Below are 21,365 nucleotides of genomic sequence, written 5' to 3' on the forward strand. Positions count from 1 at the left end.
TGTTGGTCAGCATTCATAGCTAACCCTGACACAGAGTTCATGGGCAGTAGATTGAACACCCTGATACAGGATGAAAAATCACAGGGTGTGGCCTGGGTATCCTGGTAGGACAGGGAGGGGTCAAGATTTTATGGCCTTCACTTTCTACACAGGAAACTACGAGACCCCAGAGAAGTGACTCACCCAAGTCTCTAGCTAGTCCAGGGGCCCACCCAGATCTCTCAAGGCTAGTGCTATGAGATATGGACTGCCCCACCCACCCACTCCAGCCATGTTGACCACCACTGCACACCAGCACAGGCTGGTGGGCCAGTAATTCACTTAAGATTTTCATCTAAGTTTTTTTTTTTTTTTTTACATTAAGATAGGAAACTTTTGTTCAATTGTAATAGAGTCCTGTGTGTGTCAGTGTGGCTGGAAAGTGTCCAAGCTGGCTTCTTCCTACTCCCTTGAGCAGAGTTCCTGACTGGTATGCCCAGGGCTCTGTAGTTGGTTGAACACTTCACACCTGTCTGGGAGAGCAGTCTTACCCCTGTTTTGATGAGAAGGAATGGAAGCTCCCTGAACATCCCCAACCTGAATGCCTCATTCTCCCAGACCTGGGATCCTTGACATGGATCAGGCAGGATGCCTGCCATTGTCACCTCCACCCTTGCTTGGGGTCTGCTGAGCTCATCTGCTCTTGACCCCCAAGTTGGGTTCTCACTGGCACAGACAGCCTGGAATCTTTGACTGTGAAGGAGGTTGGGGAGCCCAGCTCTTCCCTGGCTGTCATTTCACAGTAGCTTGAGTAGCCTTTGGCTCTGTGAGAGTTCTTGTGAACAAGGAGTTGTCTGTTTATCACTGCCTCCTCAGACAGGCATGTGGGGTGTCCGGTATATAGTGGGTGCTTAGGAAATGCTGGCTGGTTGTAGTTGAACCGTGACTCTGCTCTCCTGCATGTTACTGGGGGCATGCCTGTCCCCCTGTGCTTGGAGATAGCAGGAGAACTAGTGGGACTCGGCCGAAGAGGGCTCTGCGTGAGGGCCTGGGCACTGTGTATTTATGAGGTGTGGCTTAGGTCCAGCCTGCTATGTTTGAGTGGTAGAACCCTGGAGAGGTTATTTTGCCCTGGATGCCACTACATCTTCAACATATAGAATCCAAATTGTTCTCAATGCCTCAAGGCTGTGGCATTCTGTCCTAGGATCATCTTGCCCAGACAACGATTTATGGTACTCTCTGATTTCTACCATTCAGGTGAAGGTTGAAGGTTGTTCCTTCAACCCCCAGTGCAGCAACCCCTCTGGCCAGTCAGTCATCCAAGATCCCTGCCTGAGAGCACACTAATCCCTTGGCCCCTCACCTAAGGAAGGGGTATAGGAGAGTCTGGTTCATGCTAGACTCAGGTGGGGTGGGGCTGATGGTTGAGGCACCCAGCTGAAAGCTTTGATCCATGGTTGAGGCACCCAGCTGAAAGCTTTGATCCGCAGTGGGAGGAGCTTGTGTCCACGTGAAGGGGTCTGGATGTATCTCTGTGGGCACAGCCTTTTCTCCTGGGATGGATGACTGGCGAGGGAGTGACTTCGGGAGACCTTAATGGGAGACCATGGATCCCTTGTGCATGGTGTGTGGGTGTGAGACCATAGTATTGGGTGCCGGGGAGCAGGACTGCTGTGTGGCTCTTTTGGGGTGGCTTCTGAAGGGAAGGAAGGAGGTGGCTGAGAGCGCCCCCTGCACTGGCCCTTTGGTGATTGAGGGCTCCAAGACGCCAGCCCCGCCCTCCCAACGCGAGACCACGCCCATCATTGCCCCGCCCAGATGAGGCCCCGCCCCCGGCCTGCTTTTGCGCTCCGAGCGCTCCACGCTGCGCCGCCGCAAGCAATGGTTCACAGGGCCGGGCTCTGGGCGAGCGGCCCCGGGCGGAGGCGCGGAGCTAGGGAGGGACCCCACGGGGTCGCCGGGCTTGCTGCAAGCAGCCGAGTATAGTCGTAAGGGACGCGGGGCGCGCGTGGACCGGGATGAGCATGAGGACTCTCCGCAGGTTGAAGTTCATGAGTTCGCCCAGCCTCAGTGACCTGGGCAAGAGGGAGCCGGGCGCAGACGAGCGGGGCACGCAGCAGCGCCGGGCCTGCGCCAACGCCACCTGGAACAGGTAAGGCGCGCAGCCCGGAGCGGCGTGGCCAGAGACGGCACCGCGCCACTTTGCGCGCAGCTCGCCCCGCCGCCGGGCCGCGCGCGGGGAGGGAAGTGAGTGCAACGTGTCGGCGGCTCGAGCCCGCGATCGCGCCTCGGGGGCGGGTGGCCCGGAGCAGGAGGCCTCTGCGCCCCCACTTCGCAGGGGCGCCAGCTTCGTGGGGCCCCAGCGGGGCGCCACTGTACTTCCTGTATGCGTGTCCGGCTCTTGGCGCTGGGTGGGCGGTGGCTTCCCCGAGTTGGACCCCGGGCCTCCCAGCTGTCCGTGGGGGTGCGGCAGCTGCCAGACATTCCTTACCGGACCCTTCCGGAGGCCCATCCCGGACCAGCCGGGCGTGGGAAGCCCCTCCCCCAACTGGGCTTTCAGAGCCAGAGTCACAGATACTTCTTTTAGCCGAGTTTCCCAATGGGTCTCTTCGTGGCCTCTTCAAAAATAAGTATTTCCACCCAAAGTAAAATACGGATCGAGGGAGTGTGAGGTAGGCTGTTGAGGGAGGTCTGTGGATGCTGGCTCTCCACCCCCTCCACCTGGCAGTGAAACCCTGCCAGGTGTTTCACCCACTGTGGTCTGCCACCAGGGACGTAGCTGTCACTTGAACACACATCTTCTGTTCATCTAGTCCGTGAGCAACCCGGAGAAGATAAGGCTGCCAGCTAGGACCCTATCTTCCACCCTCCACTAAGCTGCAGACTGCTTGAAAGCCAAGACTGCTTGCCTGCCTCAGTTTCCCTCTATCTTGGGCCTGCACAGTTCTCCTCACTGGGCTGGGAGCAGAACAGTGAGAGAAGGAAGACTCCTTTTGCCCTAGAACTGCTCACTCCTGACTTCATCCCCTTCCTTGTCTAACCAGGGGTTAGTGGAGCCACACTGACTTTTGGCTCAGATTTCAGCTCCCATTTCTCTGCTGCCTGACCTTAAGTAGTTTGCTTACCACTTCTGGTCCTCAGTTTCTTCATCGATAATATGAGTGAGTGTGTGTTGTTGGATTAGATATGAACATGCGTAAATAAGGCTCTGAGCATGGCTTCTGGTACACAGTTAGGGTAGCTACCCTGTAATTCAGAACTTAAGTCAAGGCACATTGAGAACACCTACAGGAGTTATAAAAGCAACTTTGTGGGTACCCTTTCACTCCCATCTGGGGGCCTCTGGCGCAGAGGACTTAGAAAGCACCATACTTTGTGTGGTTGTAAAGGCATCTGCTTTTTGCCATGCAAGGCCTTGCAAGGATTGGCCACCAGGCCTTCCACAAGTTTTTCTTTTGGTGGACTTTCAGACTGCAGAGGCTTGAGAGCAGCTTCCACAGTACCTGAACAGGTCCTGTCTCCAGCCTTTTGGGCTATAGAGGCACCCCCTGCCTGGGGAAGCAGTGGTTCTGTGCTCCAATCCTATGCCAGCCTGTTCAGGACCCTCAGTTCACCTTGTCACATTTTATCCAACAAAGGAGGCTCTAGCCTCCACCCCAGATGAGAGATAAAGCGATGCCCAGAGCACCTAGGACCCATACTGTGCAACATTGCATGATTTGATTCCTAATCCCTTCCCAGACAGGTTACATTCACACAAAGAAGTGAAGAGAGGAGACTATGGGCTCAGAGTCCCCTCGCAGCCCCTGCCTATCTCCCTGCTCCTCTCCTAGTATGTCCTGCCTGCAGGGGGCTACAGGACTTCAGCCCCAGCAGGGTCACAACAGCATTATCACCCTACAGATCCTGGCTAGTCCTCCAAGCTATGGCCCTCATTCTCAGCCCACACAAATGTCCCCTTTTACCTCCCTGACCTCATTAGTGTCCTGGAGCTGTAGAGTCATGCCACACTGTACCACCCCAAACTACAAGAGTGTGTTCTGGCACAACTAAAAGTGGGTGTGGCCTGCCTGTCTGGGGACTCTAGAGAGGGTCCTGGCTTTGCCTCTGCTGGCTCTGCTGTCCTTAGTCATGGTGACTTCATTTTATTTAGTTCTGTCTCTATCTTCAGAGCCTTCTCTAGCCAGGTCTCTATGAGTTTTGGAGGTCTCTATTTGTTTTGTTTTTGCTGTTGTTTCCTGATACTTATTTTTAATTATTGTATGTATATTGTGTGTGCTTGCACACGTGCCTAGTACCTGCAGAGGCCAGAAAAAGGTATTGGATCCCCTGGAACTGAAGTTACAGGTGGTTGTTGGTCACCATGTGGGTGCTGGGAACTGAACCCAGGTCCTCTGTAAGAGCAGCCCAGTATGTTCAATGGCTGAGCCACTGCTCCAGCTCCCTAGTTCTGTTTTGTTTGAGACAAGGTCCCAACATATCCCAGGCTGACCTAGAATTCACTATGTAGCCAAAGATGATCTTGAGCTGGTCTGGTCCTCCTGCCTCCACCTCACCAAGTGCTAAGATTGCAGGCCTGTACCACCATACCTCACCCAAGTTCCTTTTGTTTATGAGGCCATCAGCCACCAATTCAGGGCCACCTCAACCAAGGACCACTTCATCTCTAGGTTTTTAGCCCGTTGCAGCTATAAAGAGTCTCTTTCCCAGTCAGATTGAAGTTGTATACACAAACTCCTGGGGACAGTGTCCAACCCACTACAGTGACAGTGAGGACATCCCCCAAATTCCCTGCACAACTTTACTGTGTCCTAAGATAGTCCACACACTCAGTCATGTGTCCATTAATCATTCATTCATTCATTCATTTTCTCAGTGTTGGCTGGACTAGGCTGAGATCTTGGTTTAGCAGCAAACAGCCTGCTCAGAGCCGGAGGCCCTAGACCAAGTCAGAAAGTATACAAGGGGCTATCAAAGGGGAGGGTGGTGGCACTTGGCTCTTGAGGAAGTAGAGCAGGAGACACTGAACGCTGGGCCTGCCTGCTCCAGCTCCCCATGTCTGCTGGGTGTGCAGGAGCATGGGAAGTTCTCCGAAAGAGGCTGACATGCTGCCTTGTCCCCTACAAGCACCTGGTGTCAAGGAGCCGTTTCGGGGCACCTGCTGCCTTCCCAGAGCTCAAGGGCACAGCAGGCCTCCCCACCAGGCTCAGCGGATCTCTGCTGCCAAAGGTGTGCCCTGTTGTCCCTAGCCTTCCATCCCAGAGGCCTAAGAAAAACTCCCAGATGTCAAGATGGCTCAGTGGTTAAGAACACTGGCTGTTCTTCCAGAGAACCCAGGTTCAATTCCCAGCATCCACATGGCAGCTTACAACTGTAACTCCAGTTCCAGGGGATCTGAATGCCTTCAGGTTAAATAAATTATTAGAAATATATTTTTAAAAAACAATTAAAAAAAAAAAAGAACCCAAAATGCTAGGGGATTACATGGGGGAATCCTAGTCTTGTGAGCCATCATTCAACCAGGGCTGCCTTACCTCTGTCCCCGCCTTAGGCAGGCAGGAGCAGGACAAAGTACACCCCAAAGTGTGGGACCCCTGCAAAGCAAGGTATGCACCCCTGCCCCCAGTCGTCCTCCTCCGGAGTGGGCAGTCCTTGTCGATAAAGAGAATGAGGGCATGAGAAGGAAGGGACCATGATACCCCCTGACAGCAGTGTTGGGGATGCCTCTGAGTTCCTGTCCCAGTTGGGGCAGGGTGAACTGAGCATTAGATTAGAGGTGCCTTTCCAGGACAGGTGGTCCTAACTGAGATGGGAACAAGGAGCAGGGCCCTCTGGAACCTTGGAGAGGGGCTTACTACACTCGATTTACAGTTGAGAAAATTGGGATTCCAAGAGCTGCAGGGATCATGGAGTCCCAAAATGTGAGGGTGGACGGAGGCCAGATCCCACCCATGTTCAACTCTTGAAGTATATTGGAGCCCCCAACCCATGGATTCTTTAAGGGCCAGGTGACAGAGCCAAAGCTTCCAGGCTGGGGTCCTAGGGATATGGGCCTTCTTCACTCACCTTGCCTTGCTCTGCCCTGGGCCCCAGTCTAGGTGTGGCCAGCAGAGCAGTAGCTCCAAAGTGTTCCTGCCCTATTTCTTAGTCTATGGGATGTGGGTTTTCACATGGCTAGGAGACTTAGCAGGTGTGGTTAAATTACAGTTGCTGAGCTGAGGAGATGGCTGTCTAGGTGGCTTTATGTGGTCACAGAATCTGTGATGGGTGGGACACGTTAAAGAAGGTGTGACCAGGGAGCTGAGATCTAGAGGGCTACCTCAATGTCCTTGAAGACAAGGAAGGATCCAGAGCCAAAAAAGGTGCTTCTAAAAGCCAGTTAGGGTGGAACATATCACCTGGAGCGTTCCTAGGAGGCAGCCATGTTATGCTGGGCTTTAACCCAGTCTGGTGAGTGACAAGTCCATTACTTTCCAGATGTCAGAACAGATCAGCTTTCTGTAGAACACTAAGTGGTTTTAGGAGTCATGACATATTCACCCTTGGCTCTTCCTCTTCCCTACTTGGGCCTAGGCACTAAGAACCAGGTCTGAAATCAGGGGCGTGGCCTCCTGTCATCCAGCTTCCAGGTACATTAAGGAGGGCCCCTGGCAAATAAACAAGCCAGTATCTCCATGTCCTCAGATCCTTCTAAGGCAGGCCAGAGAAGACTGGGATCTGGGAAAGATAGTGTCTCCATACCTCCCTGCGGGAGTCTCAGCCTCCTGATGATATTGTAAGGTCATTCTCAGTGGAACCAGGGTGGCCACAAGTGTGGGTCTAGGAGCCTCAGAACTGGGCTGTCCCTCCTCTGGAGCAGTCCATCACAGGCTTAACTTCTGCCTCCCCCTGTGCCCGTCCAGTGAAGGGATGCAGGCTCTGAGACTGGAACCTGGGCTGCCAGCACCGAGAGCCTGGTTTTCTAGTGGAGGCCAGAGAGGAGTAGGACTCTACACCTGAGGATGTCCGCCCCACCCCCAGCCCTCACCCGGAAGTCCCTCTGTTCCTGTGGTTTCCTGGGGACCATCTGCAGATGTCCTGACTGGGCTTGCCACTCAGGCCAGGAGACTGTTGCTAAGATAGGCAGGGTTTCACTTCTCTGTTTCAGGATGACAAATCACATAGGGTCCTCTGGCCTTCTCTACCCGCCCTCTCTCCAAACTGACATTTTTTTTTTTTTTTTTTTTTGGCTTTTTTGTTTTTTGTTTTGCTTTATTTATTTGACTTTGGAAAGCCCAAAGAGCCTCACAGAGCTAGGGAGAGTCAAAAGGAGAAAGATCTAATGTGTGTGCCCCCAACAATGGGGATGGGGGACTGAGACCATTGCTTCATCTCAATTCTGGTTCTGCTGGATAGATAGATGTGTCCCTTGGTCTGCTAAGCCTCTGTTTTCTTCTCTAATTGGGGTCTGACTGTCCCCACCCATATGTGGCCACCAAATAGGCCACATACAGTGAATGGTCCCTGGGTTGGGTGTGGCCAAGGTGTCCTGAGTACCCATCCCAAAAAGGCCTTGTAGGCCCCCAGTAGGTGGACAGTGTGTTCATTCAGTTCATTGTATGGAAGGGAACACCAAGGGCTAGAAGCTAGAGCAGGATGCAAACCCAGGCCTGCCCTTCCCACCATCTAGCAGGCTGGAGTGAGTTCAGGGCCCAAGGGGAGGGTTGGAGGGTTGGGCAGAGACTCAACCTGGACTGGCTTAGGAGATGGTCAGCTGGCTATGTGTGTGAGGCTTCAGGGCTGTTGGCTCAACTATGGCAGCCTAGGTTCAACTCTGGGATTCCCTAAAGTACATACAGGGCTGCTGAAGCAAGCCCATGGGCCAAACCTAATCCATCATCTGATGTGTGAATAATAAAGTTTTATTGGTATACAGTCCCACATTCCCATCTTTACAGTATTAAAGCAGATAGCTAAGTAGCAGCTGGAGGCTGGGTAGGCCTCAGACCTTTAACAGCCAACCCTCTGGCCCTTTAGAGAAAAGTGTTTGCAGCTTCCTGCCTCAGAGTTTTAATCAGCAGGACCTGAACAATGTCAGCTTCACTGTTAACATTGGAAGGGCCTATGGGGGCTGGGACCCTAGTGGCTCATGGGAGCTCCATCATGGAAGTGGAAGTATTGGGGTGTGGACGCAAAGTTAGGAGGACATAAGGAAAGCAGAGAGTGAAGAGATGCAGAGACCCCCCCCCCCCAGTATCTGCCCTGGTTGAGAGGATTAAAAGCATGCAGGAAGGAAGGGAAGGTCTGCCCAGGTTGGACTACAGGGTGTGCAGGATGCCTGGCAGGTTCCGGTGAGGCAGACTTTGTGTCAGGAGCCCAGACCTGGAGTCTTAATAAGGCATGGACACACCCATGTTTTCAGAAGGGGCTGAGTAGGACTGGATGGGACTGGATAGGCAGGAGGAGGCAGGCCCAGAGAGAAGCAAGAAGCCCAGTGCTTCTGGGTGACCACTCTCCTGTCTGCCCACAGCATCCATAACGGAGTGATAGCTGTCTTCCAGCGCAAGGGGCTGCCTGACCAGGAGCTCTTCATCCTCAACGAGGGTGTCCGGTGAGTGCAAGCCAGTCCTGTCTGGGAAACCCATCTGTGTGGCCGGGGCTGGGGAAGGGAGGGTCCACACCCCACTGTCCTGGGGACGCCCTTCTAGGGCCAGCAGGGTGGGACTTCAGCGGCTTGAGATAATGTCCACATTCCCTGCTGCCTGGTGCATTACAGAGGATATTTATTCTGTCAAAGAGGAAGGGCCCACCTGCTTAATGACCCACTGCCATTCAGGAAACAGTCCAGCCACGAACACCCCTCATTTCCTGTGACTAGCTGGGAACCAAGTTGTAAGGCTGCTGAGGATGGGGGAACGTTCTCAGACTACTGCTGCAAACCAGGCCACCGTGGCTTTGAGAAAATTTGCGTTTGTAGTGGAAGAGGCTAGAGTTCAGGGTGGTCATGCTGCCTCCCCAGGATCACACAGCTGGCACAATGAGGTGTTTCCGCTCCGCACTGTTAACCTTTAGCCTTGATCCAGAGCACACTGTCCCTACTTTCAAAGTGTATCTGGAAGTCAGCAGCGAACCTTCTTGGTAGTGAAGGCAGGGTGTAAAGATAAATGGGTCAGAGTTCAACAACCCCACACCCACCTGAAAGGGCCCTTATATGAGTAAACTGAGGCCCAAGGCACAAAGTGGGCTGGCCAGAGTCAAACAGAGCAGAGCAAGGTACTTCCCTAGGCCCTGTGCTTGTGGCTTATTGTGGCACCCTGCTGTTCCCAGCCCATCTGGCCAGCCCAGGGTACCCATTTTTCTTATGTCTTATAACAAATCTAAACAATCTGCTGGCCAGTCAGTGCTTGACCAGTGAAGAGCTCTTGCATGGCATGTGCGAGGCCCAGTTACATTACCAGCACCATACACAGGGAAAGAATCTGCTTGGAGCAGAGGGCAAAGGGGATACCTTTTAATCCACAGAGTGGGTGGAGCCCAGCACTGTGCATCTCTCTTGGCCCTTCTGATTGTGGCTGCCATCTCTTCTCTAAGAGGCCTCTAGTCCTTAGGGGTTGCCCTGATCCCTAGGATGGGTTAGGGAGGGTAAGGTTTACAGAAGCCACCCTATGTCCCAGTTCTGACTAGAAAGTGAGTCAAAGTCAGGGTGATGGAATATAAACTCGGAGTAGCTGCCTTTTCACCAGCGCAAAACAAAATGCCAGGATCCTCACATAATGGCAACTGGTTTTCTCGGTGAAGCCTGTCTGTACTAGCATGCACTGAGCACTTGAGGTGCCTTGAACCCCCTCCACCCACCATAGCCCTCAGGTCCATGCCTTCATGTCTGTATTTTATAGATGGTCACTGGCTGGCAGTTGAGTGGCTTTCTGACTGAGCTAGAATCCAGGTCCCAACTCCAGGGTCCGTGGCCATTCAGAAATGTCCCTTTCCACTCTAGCTCTCCTCCACATTACATTAACTAGGTCTAGGGCTGGGACTGTGGCTCAGGTGGTAGAGTGTTTGCTGATCACACGTGAAACCTGAGTTCCAACCCCAGTACTGAATGTCAGTGATTCACACCTGTAACACAGAAGACCAGGAGTTCAAGGGCATCCTCAGCTATATATCAAGTTTAAGGCCATCCCGATGTATCTGAGACCCTACCTCAAGTAAAAATTAACTGCAACTGATTGTGCTTCAAATGCCTAGCTGATCATTGGCTTTGATCCATTGAGAGAGTCCATGGATGGACCCATTAATGGCTGCATACAAAGTTACCCACCACCCTAGTAGGGCCTAGTTAGTGACATGGACAGGGGTCTGTCGGCTGTTCCTCGGTAGGGACAGTCACAATTAAAGTCTCTGCCGTTTGCATCACTCTTTTCTCCCTTTATATGTGCGTGCGTACATATACATATGCATGCATATGTACCTAGACCACATGTGATTTGGGCACAGGAAACATGTGCATCCCAAGACACTTCCACCATGTGGGATAATCAGAGTGTGCCTTCATAAAGCCAGATGGTAAATCCAGCTGCATGCCTGTGGTGCAGAGTGTAGCCTGCCTAGCACTTCCCAGACACCAGCAGGTCACTGTCCTGAGCACCAAGACTCTGACATGATGCTATGTGTTACCGACAAAGTACAGAGATGCTCAGTGGTGTGAATTTCCAGCCCCATGATGCACCTGCACAGCCACTGTCTTCAACAGACCACCACATGGCTGTGTAAACTTTTATTCACTGCAATTCATATACCATAAAATTCCCTTAAAATGCTCTGGTATGTGTTGACTGTGAATATGTGGTTGTATGATTGTCACTGAACTTCCAGTTCATTTTGTATCACTCCAAGAGAGTCACTCCCCTTTAACAGCCTGGCAAGCATGTCCACTTCCTGTCCCTATTGACTCCTCTTTTGGACATTTCATATGAATGGCATTTCATGACAGCATGTGGCCATTCCCGTGGTGCTTCTGAAGTCTGGCTGTGTTGGAGCCTAGATTTGTGATAACACTGACTTGCTCCATCTGATTACCTATGTGGCCTATGGCTGTGATGGAGTGCTGGGTACCACTGCTGAGAGCATCCTTGTACAAAAGGTTTGGGGGTTTTCATTTAGTTCTGGGTTTTGTTTATGTTGTCTATTTGTTCTTTTGAGACAGGGTCTCATTATGAATCAGTGACTAGTCTAGAACTCTCAGTTTAGCTTTGGCTAGTTTTGAACTCACAGAGATCCTCTGTCTCTGCCTCCTGGGTTCTGGGATTAAAGGTATAGGCCACCTGGTTTATGTTTTGTTCTTTGTTTTTGCTTTGTTTTTCGGGACAGGGTCTCTCTGCATAACCCTGGCTATGGTGGAATTCGCTCTATAGACCAGGCTGGCGTCAAACTCACAAAGATCTGCCTGCCTTTGCCTCCTGAGTGTTGGGATTAAAGGTGTTGCAAAACTGCCCAGCTTGGTTTTGGTTTTAAAGAATGGATCTGGTGACCTCTATAACTAGACTAGCATTGAACTTGAGATCCTCCTGCCTCAGCCCTCTGAGTGCCATGATTATAGGTGTGTGCCTAGGTTCTGTGTTCAAGATTTTACAAGGATATGTGGTATTGTTTCTCTTAACATATGTCTGGATGCTCTGTGGGGGGGGGTCACGGTTTCAGTTTGGGGAAACTTTGCTTCCCATGGTGTTCCCAGCCTCTCACTATATTTCTTTCTGGTTGAGATTCTTAGAACACTGTGGGTGCCACAGTGGCTCCTTGTGGCTTTGGCTGGCATTTCTTGGTGACTAATGGTGTCATGCATCTTCTTTGGAGAAGCATTGGCTGGCATCCTTGGCCACATGTCACTGAGCTGTCTTTACTGTGAGTTGACTAGTTTTTAGTGTTTCTTGTTCTAATCAGTCTATCAAGCCTGCTGCTCTTGAGCCACATGCATCCTTGGATACCTATGAATGCAGGCCAAACAATTCATAATGATACCCCCATAGCACTTTGTCAAGTGACTGAACACCCCTGGTGCTTCCTTCAATCTCTTCTCCATAGCCCATAGCCCTTCACCTTCTCCTTGGCTTCTCTCAGAGCACAGAAGGTTGGCTTATAGTTGAGGAAAGCAATTCCCCATCTTTTTTTTTTTTTTTTTTTTTTTTTTTTGTAGTGGTCATCCTGCCTCTGCCTACCTCTGAGTGCTGGCATTACAGCTGACACACCATGCCTGGTCAGGTTACATTTTTAATCCCACAAGACTAGGGAGCCAACTTTGGGTCCCCAGGCCTGACTCTGCCTCGTTATGTGCCTTCTGAATTTCAGTTTCCCCTTATGAAGACTGCTCACTGTGAGTTTAAGATCGGCCTAGGCCCATAATGAGTTGGAGACCAGCCTGAGCTACATACCAAGGCCCTGTCTAAAACAAGTAGATGAACAAACTTACAGGAATGGCTCTGTAGTATGGCATGTTCAGAGCTTCCCACTTCCAACACAGTCATTGTTTTTCATCCTCCATACAAGATTTAGTAAATTGCCTGAGTCAGTACTTTGTGTCAGTTTGAATCAACAGGAGAATGAGCATGCCCTGAGCATGTCCAAGATGGGCCCAGACGTGCCGGTTGTGTTCACAATCTCCTAAGGGATGGATGTGTCCACTGCACCCAGTTTTGTGATGTGCCATTTTCAGCTTGCTGTGCATATGTGAGGACAGCACCCTGTCCACCTGGCTGTGCTTGCTTTTGCTTCTTTTGGTCATTTCCTCTTTTTGTTACGTTTTGTGTTTGTTTTGAGTTTTAGCCCTCATAGGTTTCCAGTTCCTATGCAGCTTGTCCTTATTTTTGTGTTTGCAGTTCTGGGGGCTGAGCCCAGGGCCTTGTTCTTGCATGACAAGCTCTCTACTACTGAGCCTCTTTTCCAGCACCTGGTTTGTCTGTTTTTATAAAGCATCTTGTGGGAGTTGTTACTGGAAGACATGTGCTTGGTTGAGTGTGAACTGAAGGGCAGGAGATGGAGACCAATCACTGAGCAGCTTTGAAGAAAGTGCCAGGCCCAGCTACCAATCAGGATGGGGAGGAGCTTGTACTGTAGTCACTCACTGAGGCAACTGAAAGACCATGCTGTTGGGGATGGTGTTGTTTAAGCAGTGTAACTAGGGTTTGTGTGTATCGGAAGTATGATGGGTGAGTGTTACCTGTGATTCAGGAATAGTTACATCCCCCAGGTGGAAATAGCAGCCAGAAAAGTTAGGACTCCTGCTTGGTTTGGCTTAGTACATGAAGACTGTGGATGTCAGGGGCTGTATTAGTTTCCTTTCTGGTGCTGTAATTAAATACTGTGACCAAAAGCAACCAACAGAAGGACGTCTTTACTTGTCTTGCACTGTAGAAGAATAAGAGGTTATCATGGTGGAGAAGCATAAAGGGGCGGGCCTGGCGGCGGGAGCAGGAAGCCAAGAGCTCACATCTTCAAATCCCCCTCCCAATTCTTCTACCAAGGCTCCACCTCCAAAAAGTTCCACAGCTTCCTCAAACAGCGCCACCATCTGGCGACCCTTGTGTTCAAGGATCCGAGCCCATGGGGATATCCTCATTCAAACCCTCACAGTAGCCATACTTCTCCAGCATGCGATCAGGGCGGGAAATGACCCCACTAGAAACAGGCAGTCCTGCTCACCAAGTAGAGGTTTTTGTGTTAATCTGTGGCTCACCCTCTCAGAGCTGCACCTGCCTCAGCGGTATACGGGAACCCCAGTCAGTGCCTGCCTGCCACTGGCTTCACGAAGACTCAGCTAATAAAGGGGAAGCCACTTGGGAAAGGAGGGCTGTGCCAGCTGTGGAATTTGGATGGAGCCCAGTGTTGCAGGGTCAGGCCTGCAGGTGTCTGCTTGAGGAAGTAGAGGCTGTCATGATCCCACTGGGATCCTCAGGCTTCTCTTCTGTGAGATGGGTAGAGGAGATACATAGCGACCCAGCCACTCCGTGGGTCACATGGGGGAAATATTCCTTTGGGCCACTTGTGTTGCTGTACCTAGCAGGTTGGTCCCTGGCTGCCTGGGTGTTTCCAACCCTCACCAGCACTGTATGATCTCAACTCATTCTCGTCTCCCCTCCCCCATAGGCAGTTGCTGAAGACAGAGCTGGGATCCTTCTTCACTGAGTACTTGCAGGTATGTGGAGGAAGGCTTGATCAGTCCCTCAAAGGGTGTCTCTATTATCATATGACCTGTGACTGCCCGAGCAGGCTCAAGGCTTGTCTCTCAGGATGAATGGGGTTTTGACTGTGTGACAAGAGGGTTGGTCTTAGGTCTTGGCTGCATGTTGGTGAACTCCTGGGGGTCCCATGGGCCAGACCACCCTGGAATAGCTGCAGGTCAGTGATGACACCTTTGTTCTCTTTCAGAACCAGCTGCTCACAAAGGGCATGGTGATCCTTCGTGACAAGATACGCTTCTACGAGGGTGAGTCTGGGGGATGAGTGTAGCCAGCCCGACTACAGCCTGGTTGTGGTTGACATTCTGGGACAGTGGTATGACAGGTGCTAGAAAGAGGGTGGCTTTCTGCTTAAGATGGCTGGAAAGGAAAGAAACAGCTTTGGGCAACAGGACTAAGAGAGGACCTTGGAGAGGGTCTGTTCCCCATACTTGGGAGCCCAGGAAGGCTGTGCCACCCTAGGGAAAAGCCCTGTGCTCATCTCACTACCCACAGGGACCATGACCCTCAGCTTCTCTTCACTGTGACAAAGCCAGTACGTCAAAAGGATAACCTACTTTCATTCCTGTTGCTGTGATAAAACACCCTGCAAAAAGCAACTTAGGGGAGAAAGGGTTTATAATTCCAGGCTTATAATTCCAGTAGGCCATCACACATGCACAGTCACAGTAAAGATCAGAGAGGTGAACGCATGCATGCTGCTATCTGCTGCACTCGGCTCTCACACAGTTTAGGATCCCCTGCCTAGGAATTGGTGCCACCCACAATGGGCTGGGTCTTCCTATACCAACTAACAAGCAAGGCCCCACAGGCATACCCATAAACCAGCCTGATCTAGATAATTTCTAATTGAGTCTCTTGCTGTTTGATTATAAATTGTGTCAAGTTGGCAAAGCTAACCATCACAAAAGGACAGGGTTTATATTTTCACTCACAGTGTCAGAGGTCCTGGGACACTAGACCTTAACATGTTGATTCTGAGAGCCAATGCCATGTCAGAGAGCATGTGGCTTAGCAAAGCTGTTCACCAGGAACAGCTTCTGTGGCCAGGAAGCAGAGAGACAGGAAGAGGCCAGAGGCAATGAGTACCTTTCATGGGCCTTCCTGCAGTACCTCAGTTATGTTTCTTGATGCCATGGCAAAAGCAGCGTAAGGAAAAGCATATTTTGCTCACAGTCGGAGCCTGCAGCCCATCGTGGTGGGGAAAGCATGGTGGCAGAGACAGGTCACATGGCACACACAGCTAGGAAGCAGAGAGATGAATGCTGATGTTTACCTCACATTCTCCTTTTCACTCGGTCCAGGACCCCAGCATCTGGAATGGGGTCCTTTCACCTCGGTTAACCCAACCTGGAGAGAGGATACATCTCCTATTCTGAATCTTGTCAAGTTGATAGTCAGTGTTAACCATCACACCCGCAACCCACTTCCTCGTCCTAAGCCCCACCTTCTAAGGCACATTCAACTCTGAACTGGTCAGTGGTCCATCACATGATGAAACCAGCGCCCTCATGTTCCAGTCACATCCACAGTGCCACTGGCTATGGACCACACCATCAACCAACACATGACCTATTTCAGGGGCTGCCTTATACCCAGACCATAACAGGGACCCATCCGTTGTCTGAGAAATAACCATGTTGAGTCTTTGAATGTCCAAAGACCAGAGAACTAGATTATGGCAAAGGTCATTGTTCCTACATGGGAATAGAGACAACAGGCAATTTGTTCACAGCCACATTACAGGGAAGGGACTGAGGCAGAATTCAAGTCTCGGTGTGATGGAAGGGCACCCTTAGTCCTTTCTCAGGCTCCATAGTCCAGCCAGCCTCCCTGCCTGGCTCAACCTACATCATGGAACTAAAGGCTTTGACCTCCTGATTCCAGTACTTGAGGCCCCTGGAGTCTGGTAGTCTTAGGGAACCCAGGAGGAGCTGGGCACTGTGGTGAGGCAGTGGACTTGACATATACAGACTCCCCTTTGCAAATTTCTGCTGTGTTCCAGGCCTTGTGAGCATGTGTAGAGTCCACATGTGCCAGGTCCTATGCAGGCTCTGGTAAGCAGCATTTGATGAGCACCTACTATATCCCAGGTCCTATACTGACTTCAGGATGTGAGCATTTTATAAGCACCTACTTTTTGTATACTAGTACCTGTGCTAGCTTCAGCATTGAGTGGTGGTGCATGCCTCAAGACAAAGGCAGGAAGATCTCTATGAGTTCGAGGCCAACCTGTTCTACGTATTGAGTTCTAGGACAGTCAGGATTACTCAGAGAAACCCTGTCTCAGAAACCAAACCAAACAAAATACCCAGAAAAATAAAAATGAGAAAGAAAAAAAAAAAAAAAAAAAGGAAGAAGGGAGAGAGAGAGAGGGGTGAGAGGTACTTACTGTGGCCTAGTGCTGTGCTGGCTGACAGGGTTTTCTGAGCGCCTCTCATGGGCCAAGCACCAGATGTCTTCTCCACTAGGCTATGTCCTTGTTGGTTTGCTTCTGCTGACTGGGTGGACACCCCAGCATCCCTGGGAAGGAGCCATAAATACTCGATCCTACTTGGGTTGCACTGGACGCATGGCAGATAGATGGCTTTCTTAGCCTACTCAAGTAAGTCATTGCTCTAGGTTCCTCCTCCAAGTGCTGAGCCCTGGGCAAATGGCTGTCAACCCACTTCAGAGAATGGGGGCCTGAGGCCTAGAGCTCTGCCTCACTCCAAGGGATCTCCTGCGTGTGTCAGATAAGGCAGGCCAAGGCAAGAATGAGAAAGCCTGAAAACAGTGGGTGTGGTCAAGAGGCCCAAGGCAGCCTAGGGCTTCCTGGAAAAGGCAGTAGCCAAGCCCTAGGATGGCGCTGTGAATATTTGGCACCTGAGGAAGTGGCCTCCCACACCCTCCTGACCCTCCTGACTCAGCACATTCCCTGAAGTGCCTGTGCCTCCCACCAACGTGGCCCAGGGGAGCCAGGTCCTGGGAGAAGGGCATCTTTGTGGAGCCTCGTGACTGTGATTGAGGGCTTTCCAGGGAAAGGGAAAAGGGTGCCCTGACACGTACTGTCCCACTAGGCCCAGGGAAAGCAGCAAGCTCCAGGCATCTGTGAACACATCGTGGGTATCACATATTGCAGCCTCCCGGCCCTCAGGGCTCCAGGGAGTCTCCCTCAACCTAGAGATGGAAAAGATACAGGCCCTACCCTGCAGGGACTTGGAACTGAGGACTGAGACATAAACCAGATGTTGACAGGCTAGGGAAGCTCTGGGGAAGAAGGAAGCATGACTCCGTCCTGTGTGGAGCTGTGTAGCGGCCTCCGAGTGTGGTGGTCTCAGGGGCTTATCCATCCCTTTCAGTCACACCGCTGCCCTGTGGGTCGGCCATGCCCTCAGCCCATAACTGCTGGAAGGGACACATGGAGGCAGGTGGTAGCCTCCAGAGAGCAGTCTGAACCTGCGCACCGGTCCCCTCTCTGCAGCCTCTAATGAGGCCTCAGTCATCATCTTCCAAACTGGGAGGTTCCTGGAGTCAGGAGCCAGCTGGAACAGGAGTGCTCACTGCAAAGGAACAGTCTTGCACCTCAGAAGGTTCCCAGCTCAATACCAAGGAGGCCACAGGGGTTTGCTGCTGCTGAGGCTGGGGTCTGTCTCTTCTTGCCCAGGAGCCAAACTCAGTGTAGCTTATATGTGTGTCTGTGCACCCAGCGCTCTTCTCCTCTCTCCCTGCCTGCCTGCCTGCGCCCATGCCACAGCCCCTGCAATACAACATTAGTCCCCACCTCCATCATTTCTCTACGGACATCACCATCCCTGGAACCTTCCCTGCATGCTGGCGGGGAGCTGTACCCGCCTGCCTCTCTCCTGTTGGTTCTTGGGGCTGAATAAAGGAGAGACTGACTGCCCAGTGAAAGCCATCATGAAGCCTCAGCCTGGCCCTTCACTGAAGCTTCTTGCTCCACCTCTGGCTGGGGCCCAGGCAGGGAGCACACATTTACTGGCTGTGTCCTACCACCAGCAAACACAGGGTACCTTGTCATTGAACCCTGGGCACTTACCCTGTTCCTTACATAGAGGGTGCCTCTGGGTTTGTCTGAAAGAATTTTCTGGGGTTCCACCACAGCCATAGAGCAAGGCTTCAGCCTTCATGTCTGACTTTAGCCTCTACTGACCCAACTCCCTAGCACACAGCCCAGGCCACAGTCCCAGGCAAGAACCCAGCCAGGGACCAGGCTACCCTTCCGGCTCCAGCTGGGGCCTGGATTCTGTGTTTTACAACATCTGCTTTCTGTGGTGTGTCCGTCCTGTAGGCTGGAAGACGACCTTCACTTGGTGGCACACTGCCCTGGCCAGCGCCCAGGGCCACCCCACAGCCAGCCAGGACTGAACAGCCTTTCTTCCTGTATGAAGGGACTTTGTGTTCAGGCAGAGCTCCGAGGGGCCGTGAGCATCCGCCTGCCCCGGGCATTCCTGCAGCCTCCTTGCCCCTGGAGCCAGGTGTGGGCCACCCAGGAGTATTAGAGCTGTCCGCCAGCAGGCCACACACAGAGGCCTGCCTGCTCCTGGGGCCAGCTCTCTGTATCCACCACATACTCTCTTTGCATGGACCTGGGGCTTTCCATGAGGGAGAGTTCCACAAGTACTGGAAAGCTAGGCAAAGACCTTAGCAGGCTTCCTTGTTCCCATAGAAACCTGGAGACAGACAGGCTGGCCAGCAGTCAAGGACCCTTCCCTCCGTGCTCAAACCCACATGGTGGCAGAGGCCTATGGGACACTGGGACTGTTTACTTCCAGACCCAGTGGCTATATGTCTCAGCTGTCTACCCTGGTGACAGGTTCCTAAGTCTGCAAGCCACAGAGTCATCTTGAGGCACCTAACTGCCCCATTTCCTGATGGCTACCCACCTGGCATGTGGTGCCACTCTACCTGAAGCCATCTGAGCTCCTCCAGCTTATCTGAACTCCAGTTCCCCACACAGTTGCTTCTTTCACTTGGTAGGGGTGGGTGTTATATGCCCAGCCTATCCATCTCAAGCCAGCTCAGACACCAGATAACTCCTCCAGGAAGTCCTCCCTGCCAATCCCTATCTCCCACAAGTCGGCTGGGATGTTGTGCCCTGGGCCCTTGAGAGGGAGCCAAAGACTGTAGCCTGTGTCACTGACCCTGAAGGCCACCCTTTACCCATTGTCCACCCTAAGGCTGTTCTGTATCCTGCTTCCCTGCTAGATAGTAGGGGGTGTCCAGAGCCATTGGGGGCTTGACTATCCTCAGTGCCCAAGACAGGGCCTGTCCCACTTAGGGGTTCTCTAAGTGGATGGATGGGGAAGAAGTAGACAGATGAAAGGGTCTGTGCCAGTGCCTGCACAGGCATACATACATGCTCAAGGCAGGACAGAAATCAGCTGCCAACATTCACCATCACTTGGCCTGACTGAGCATCTTCATGACTTAGTCTCATTTTGTTCCATCTGCTCTAGAGTGTAAGTGTTGTCACGTGCCCACTTGACAGGAGCTCAGGGTGGCAGAGAACTACTCTATGCTGGGGCAGATGCCTCTGCAAGGCCTCGGGGACCTCCCACTCTTGCTTAGCTCCTTGTCCTAGATGGGTCTGCTAGTGTGTTCAAGACATGCTGTGATGGCTCCTCTTGCCCACAGGACAGAAGCTGCTAGATTCACTGGCGGAGACCTGGGATTTCTTCTTTAGTGACGTGCTGCCCACGCTGCAGGCCATCTTCTACCCTGTGCAGGTATATGGCTGGGTATGTGGGGGTGAAGGGAGTCTCAGTTGTCCAAGATACACTCTGGGAACCTGGGATGGATCCAGGAAGGACTCCAGGCTTGATGCCCTCTGCACTAACCCAGGCTATCCCTTACAGGCCAGCTGAGCCTGGCATGCCTGTGACTCCTCAGGTCCCATAAGGCCTAGAGTGAGGAAGCCTAGTGGAGCTGGGCCCTAGATGGCAGAGAAAGCCCTACTAGGGGAGGCTACAGGGTATCTTAAATCTTTGTGGCAGGGTTTGTGTGGGAGCGAGAATGGGGGGCAGGCTGGGTGTCACTGGGGCCCATTCCCATATCCCACCCCCAACCTGGGATAGAGAGAGAAAACTGCATGATAGCAGTAGGACCAACATGCCTCTTCCTGTGTCCACAGGGCAAGGAGCCTTCAGTCCGCCAGCTTGCCCTGCTGCATTTCCGGAACACCATCACCCTCAGTGTGAAGTTGGAGGACGCGCTGGCCCGCTCTCATGCTCGCGTGCCCCCTGCCATCGCACAGATGCTGCTGGTACTGCAGGTGGGACAGGGTTTGGGGACCCAGGACTCTGAGATTGGAAGATGCTAGAGACCAACTGAGCAGGGAGTAGACAAATAAGGCTTTGGGGCCAGGGTATGAAGCAGACAAGGGTTACTTATTCATGGCAGCAGCTGGCTTCTGTATGTTTAGTTACCAGGGCAGCCCCCCCACACACACACACACTCTTGTTCCAGACATTGGTACAGATGGATTTCATCAACAAAGCTAGCTCTAGTGAAGGGACAGTGGCCAGGTAGTATACTGGAGTAAAGAGACCTGCCCTAGGACAGAGGAGTTTCGGGCCACCTACACATGTGGCCTACATCTAACATGTCCTCTTACAGCTTGTCAGCTCTCTGTACTGAATTCTCACTTGCAACCCTCAGAACTTTAGAGGGTACCACCAACTGCTCCATTTTACTAACAGGGAAACATTTTACTTTGTGGAAGGGTGGCCTCGCTTGGATTCTCACAGGCACCAAAAGTCTCGTTGTAGTAAGTCCCTTGTACATGTGGAAATCCTTTTAAAGTTAGGGTTTGTGGGGTCAGGCCTCGGCAGAAGGAAATGGTAAAGGTTTCAGAGCACGTAACAGGCTGCAGTTTGCAGGGTCAAGGGGCTGCCCTGGGTCAGGGGCTGTGGTCACCTTGGAATGAAGCCAAGTGCAGGCCTTTGGGTGGAATTTCCATAGACTGGGCCTGGCCTGACAGGGAGAGATGGAAGTCTGGTCACTGGTGCTGGGGCCTGGGATTCCACTGGAGGAGACAGTGAGTGCCCAGAGTGGTGCTGCCCCCTGCTGGCTACTGTGCCTCCTGGCGTTGCCTGGCTCTGATTCTAAGTCCTAGCATAGCCTCCTTACCACACAGGGTTCCATTGTCCCACCAGCCACCTCTCCCCAGAC

The 21,365-nt window shown here is 52.2% G+C and overlaps 1 protein-coding gene across 3 annotated transcripts in view; it reads left to right on the forward strand.

The window, feature by feature from the left end:
• The window catches only part of Prr5 (proline rich 5), a 40,321-nt gene that overhangs the window by 16,054 nt on the left and 2,902 nt on the right, over positions 1-21,365 (forward strand). Inside the window, exons 2-7 of one of the 3 annotated variants that reach the window (XM_051189539.1) lie at positions 2,024-2,134; positions 8,492-8,572; positions 14,101-14,149; positions 14,383-14,440; positions 19,830-19,921; positions 20,326-20,466. In XM_051189539.1, coding sequence (XP_051045496.1) covers positions 2,034-2,134; positions 8,492-8,572; positions 14,101-14,149; positions 14,383-14,440; positions 19,830-19,921; positions 20,326-20,466 — 522 coding nt within the window. In that variant the 5' untranslated portion in view covers positions 2,024-2,033. Of the gene's footprint in view, positions 1-1,852; positions 2,135-8,491; positions 8,573-14,100; positions 14,150-14,382; positions 14,441-19,829; positions 19,922-20,325; positions 20,467-21,365 lie in introns of those variants that run through there. The other 2 variants (XM_051189538.1, XM_051189540.1) reach the window with 2 other exon arrangements.

The sequence above is a fragment of the Phodopus roborovskii genome, unplaced genomic scaffold, assembly GCF_943737965.1.
Source record: "Phodopus roborovskii unplaced genomic scaffold, PHOROB, whole genome shotgun sequence".
In the NCBI taxonomy this organism is placed as follows: Eukaryota; Metazoa; Chordata; class Mammalia; order Rodentia; family Cricetidae; genus Phodopus; species Phodopus roborovskii.